Source organism: Columba livia, chromosome 1 (assembly GCF_036013475.1).
Source record: "Columba livia isolate bColLiv1 breed racing homer chromosome 1, bColLiv1.pat.W.v2, whole genome shotgun sequence".
Lineage (NCBI taxonomy): Eukaryota > Metazoa > Chordata > Aves > Columbiformes > Columbidae > Columba > Columba livia.
In genome coordinates this window covers 184,203,968-184,208,967 of record NC_088602.1, presented here as the reverse complement: position 1 = coordinate 184,208,967, position 5,000 = coordinate 184,203,968, and the positions used below count along the sequence as shown (strand labels likewise).

General features: G+C 40.2%; 1 protein-coding gene across 31 annotated transcripts in view; it reads right to left on the bottom strand.

Annotated features, from left to right (window-relative positions):
* Positions 1-5,000, bottom strand: part of FOXP2 (forkhead box P2) — a 422,851-nt gene that overhangs the window by 42,455 nt on the left and 375,396 nt on the right. For all 31 annotated transcript variants that reach the window (XM_065048743.1, XM_065048749.1, XM_065048750.1 and 28 more), the window contains one exon: positions 1,186-1,273. In XM_065048743.1, coding sequence (XP_064904815.1) covers positions 1,186-1,273 — 88 coding nt within the window. The remainder of the gene's footprint in view (positions 1-1,185; positions 1,274-5,000) is intronic.

Sequence of the window (5,000 nt, the reverse complement as noted above, 5' to 3'; positions counted from 1 at the left end):
ATTTAAGAACATTTGAAGCAAGGGGTGTGGAAAAGGTTTCTTCTTAGGATTCATATTATATATGTGACATTTTAGGGAAGTGCTGTTTGCCGTGACATGAATTCCTATCAAATAAATTAAGGTAACACTGTCCTGTAAATCTTACAAAAGAATCTGAAGCTTTGCCTGGGTTTATAAAGCTTTCATTTTAAGGGAAATGACAGTAAATGATATTACTGTACACTCCTCTCATTTCTTTGGGTTTCCAGGATTAAAATACAAAAGATCCAAACAGTTTGCTTTAGCTGAAAGAAGAACAAGTATTCCTACGTGCATGAGAACAATGATATGCTAAAAGATGAGAAAGCTGCAAGGTGTTTATCCTTCTTTCCCCAGATATGGAAACAAATGGGGACAAAAATCTCAGTCTCTCGCTGTGTCCCTTGGGCTCTGCACCTTCCCAAGAGGGGATGGGACCCCTGAGAAATTCCATCCTTCTGCTCCCGTACAGAGACCACACAGTGCGGGGTTCCAAGTGGTCCTTCTGGGCAGCCAAAGTCTGTGCCCAGCCTCTGTAGCCTGGTGAGTGTGGTCCCAACACTGGCGGACCCCAGCACTAGTGGGCACACCTTCCCTAAGCTGAAGGGAGCACTCGTGCAGTGACCTCAAAGGGTTAGAGCCTGACCAGGTCACCCCAGCACTGCAGTCCCAGCTACAGGATTCCCTGGGGACCTCCCTGAGAGGGTCTGACATTACACCTTCTGCTCACAAAAAAATGCCCACCAACAGGCTGGGAGTAATTTTGGGTGGAGAGAGGATCTGCTACTCCTTTGTCCCGCAGAATGGTATAGATAAGCACTGGGTCAGAAGGGGAAGAAGGAAGAGGGGTCCTGACCCAGCATTTCAAGAGCTGAAGATGGCTTGGATTCAGTCTCTGCTCCAGGGACTGCAGTTTTCATTCATGATGAATGGCATTAGGGTCTTAGTTCAAGCAAAATACTGTAGACCACGCTGATGTTAGATAATTATTGCATAATTTATAATGTGAAAAATCTTAAAGTAAAAACAAAAACATTTTTCATGAGTATCTACAAATTTCGTGCAAGAGACATGCAGCTTTAAGCCAGAGTCACTAAGACAACTGTTTTCAATTTAGTTTAGGTTGATAGTAAATAAGTAATAGGATAAAACATCCATGTAACAAACCTGTATTTCTAACTGCTGAACCACTTGCATTTGCACCCGACACTGAGCAGTGCTTCTGTCATCCAACGCATGTTCATTGTTAAGGTGCCTAGAGAAGAAAGAAAACACTAATAAGACACGGTTAAGATCAGGAAAATTTTTTATGAGTTGATCTCTCTCTCTGGTACATATGGCTTCCATTAGATGCAATGGGAGTTATGCAAAAAGATCTAGACAGAGCATGCCTTAGATACGATACAAAATAACGAAACCGATTATTTTACGTAATTCTACAGACTTTCTCAGTGATCACTGCTGGATGTCCCAGATCACATAAACCATCTTAAAGCCAATGTAACTGGATATCAATATGTGGTAGAGTCATTGAACCCCACTCCCTGTTGCTGGTGCAGATGAACAGAGAATCACCTTTCAAATGATTCTTCAAAATAAGTAATTGCTTTTAGGGTGCTTGAACTACTATGAATTACTGTGGACTTTGTTAAGATTTCTCTATCTGGTCTTCTTAAATCTTGAAGCAAAACCAACAGGACATCCATTCCTCCTTGCTCAAAACAAAGCTGCAGTTTGCAGAAGCAGCCTCTGAAGATGATGGCAGAGATTTGAGGAAGTACATAGTACTATTTTCTACATAGTAGCTAGTATGGGGCTGTGTTCTGGATTTGTGCTGTAAACAATGTTGATAACACAGAGATTTTTTAGTTACTGCTGAGCTGTGCTTACACAGAGTCAAGGCCTTTCCTGCTTCTCACACCACCCCAGCAGAGAGCAGGTGAGGGGTGCACAAGGAACTGGGAGGGGACACAGCTGGGACAGCTGACCCCAACTGACCAAAGGGATATTCCACACCATGTGACATCATGCTCAGCATATAAGAAGGATGGGAGGTACATTCAGAGTAATGGTATTTGTCTTCCCAAGTAACCATTACACATGATGGCGCCCTGGTGTCCTGGAGCTGGCTGAACACCGGCCTGCTCATCGGAAGCAGTAAATTAATTTCTTGTTTTGCTTTGCTTGTGTGTGTGGCTTTCCCTTTTCTTATTAAACTGTCTTTACCTTAACCCATGAGTTTTCTAACTTTTACCCGTCTGATTCTCGCCCCCATGCCACTGCAGGGGGCTGAGCAAGTGGCTGTGTGGTCCTTAGCTGCCAACTGGGGTTAAACCAGGACAGAGGGATCCAGGCTCTGGATGCCTGTTTAGCAAAACAAAAGGACATTCTGCAACAGGGACAGAGGATCTCCGTGAGTGGCTGTCCATAACTGAAATACAGCTCAGACCCAAGTGGCTGTCCCTCATACGTTTCAATTGAGTACAACTTTACAAAACCCATTTAATAGTGTTTTTTAAAGGACCGTGGTTTCAGTTTATTTTCTCTCTCATCCAGGATCAAACAAGTCCCTTTTGGAGCTTGAATACTGGGTTTGCTGCTCCACTGAGAAAAAAAAAATGTAAGGATCAGGCTAGAGAAGAAATAGGAGCAATGGAGTTCGGCCTTTGAATGTGAATTTACTGGCTATTTCCACTGTAGGCATGAGGGGTAAGCTTTGCAGAGACCACAGTCACAGATGGTCTCACAGTAACAGGAGCAAAGTTATCTGTACCATGGAAGAAATACATCTTCTCCTTTTTCTGTTTTAGCAGAATGAATCAGAGAACTGTGATGTTATTTGATTGGTAATCTATGTGAAAAAAAATGTGTTTGTCAGAAACAGGAAAAATAGAGGGTCTGCATTTCACTTTCAGTAAAATTTGTCTCTTTTTATTTAGATCATGAGTCCACAGTTTTAGGACTCAATAACAGGGTTTGCAGATGAGTAAAATGCAACAGGTTCTGCTGTCCTTGTAAGAGGCATGGCTGTAGAAGACATATAAATAATTATGGAAGATTTTTTTCATTCTTTTAATATAAAATTGTTTGAGTAGAGATGTAACTTCCTTGGTTGTTTCTGCTAAATTAAAGCATCACTAAGGACACCACATTTACTTTAGCTGTTATAAAACCTGCAATTTATTTGTTTTCAAAGGACTTAATTCCCTCTGTTGATGGAAAAATGCATAATCAGTTTAAAAACTAGGTAACTGCTGAGAATGTACCATTCATTTATTTTCTGAAATTCTGATTCAGAAGAATTTTATTCCCTCAGTGACACAGGCATGATGGTGTGTGGTCTGTTAACATAATGGTCTAATGTCTTCAGTTAATTAGGCACAAAATTGCCAGAAGAAGGACTGGAGACAGATTTTACCCATCCGTCATCACCATTATCACCAGTACACACCACGGTGTTCCCACGTGCATGTATGCTCACCTATGCGTGCACACGTATAGCATACGGCAATAAGCAATGGTATAGGTATAAAAAATCTCCTGGCCTGTGTTTGAGGTTACTGCCTACTCATGATTATTTATTAGTTATTACAACACCGTATGTTTGCATAACACCTTACAAAATAGATACAGACACAGTTCTTGCCCCGAGGAACTTTAAATGTAAAAGCAGTATGCAGTGTGGGAGAAGAAAGTCCAGTATAATGTAATTTCAAAATGATTACACGGTAACCTGGGAGACTTGCATGTTTCTTGAGAGTTAACACAGTGATCTTCAGAAACTCAGGAGATATGCACAGCCCTTATACCATACATTGACGTCATGTGGTTACTTGTGCTGTGCATTTTGGAGAAAAGTTATTTTATGGAAACATAAAGGGTGTAAAAACTGTTTTAGGAATTTTTTTTTCTGATCTTTTTTCCTGTGAAGTAGGCTTGCTTTATTTATCATGCATGTACAGGCAATGTAGTGAAAGAAAAACTAGGTCTAATGCATTTTTAAAAACCTCTAAAATAACTTTTCTCTGTATAAAGTTGCTGCAGTTTTAGGGTCCAATACGCTGCAATGTGCCAAGACAGACATACATTCTTTCCTCCAGAAGGCTGGGAATCATTCCAAAGTGGTGGGTTTTTTTTTTCCCCTTTTTTTTCTTTGTCATGCCTTTGAAGTTATGCACAAACTGTGTTGGTCGATACTCATACTTCATCGGTAAACTCCTAATCTTTTCTCTTGTCTGTATCCTTTACCAATCCCATGTTAACCTGATTTATTACTGAAAAAAAACCCCACTTCCTTTTTTTTATTTTTTTTAAGGGGAGAAAATATCTTGGAGGACTGGAAAATGTTGCTAAAGAGCTGATTTACTGGTTTGAAAGTGTAAAGTAGACTGTGCAATACACATGCAACTTATTTCATTATTCTACTTTTTATTCAGTTCTTGAAAGAAGCAGGATTTTCTCATTATATTTGCAATATTAGGAAGTCAGGAGTCAAATTACAAACTACACACAGCATTATAAAGCAGACTGGAATGAACGTATTATTGATAACTGAACAATACGAACAGTACAGCATGTTTTAAAAGAGGTAAACAGGGGATGATATATTCTACTAACACCCTGGAATAAATACTGAAGTGGGTCAAAATGTACTATTATTTTTCCAAACAGATTTGGTCTCTGCAAAGCAAAAGATAACACACCATTAGAGGAAAGAAGCGAGAGAGTTTCAACAAAAATTCTAGTGGACATTTACCCGTATCAATTAACCTCTATATGACTTGGCACTCTTGTCAGTCTCTCTCAAAAGCAGCCCAGGACTAAAATAGCAAAGTGCTATAGGTCAGGATGGGGTGCACTGGCAGAGTTACATGGAGGAATATACACAGAACCTGTCTGCACTATGCTCAGTCGCAGCCAGAGCTATTACAAGCCTCCCTTTAATGAGCACCAAAATTCTGCCACACATTTTTAAAAGGAGA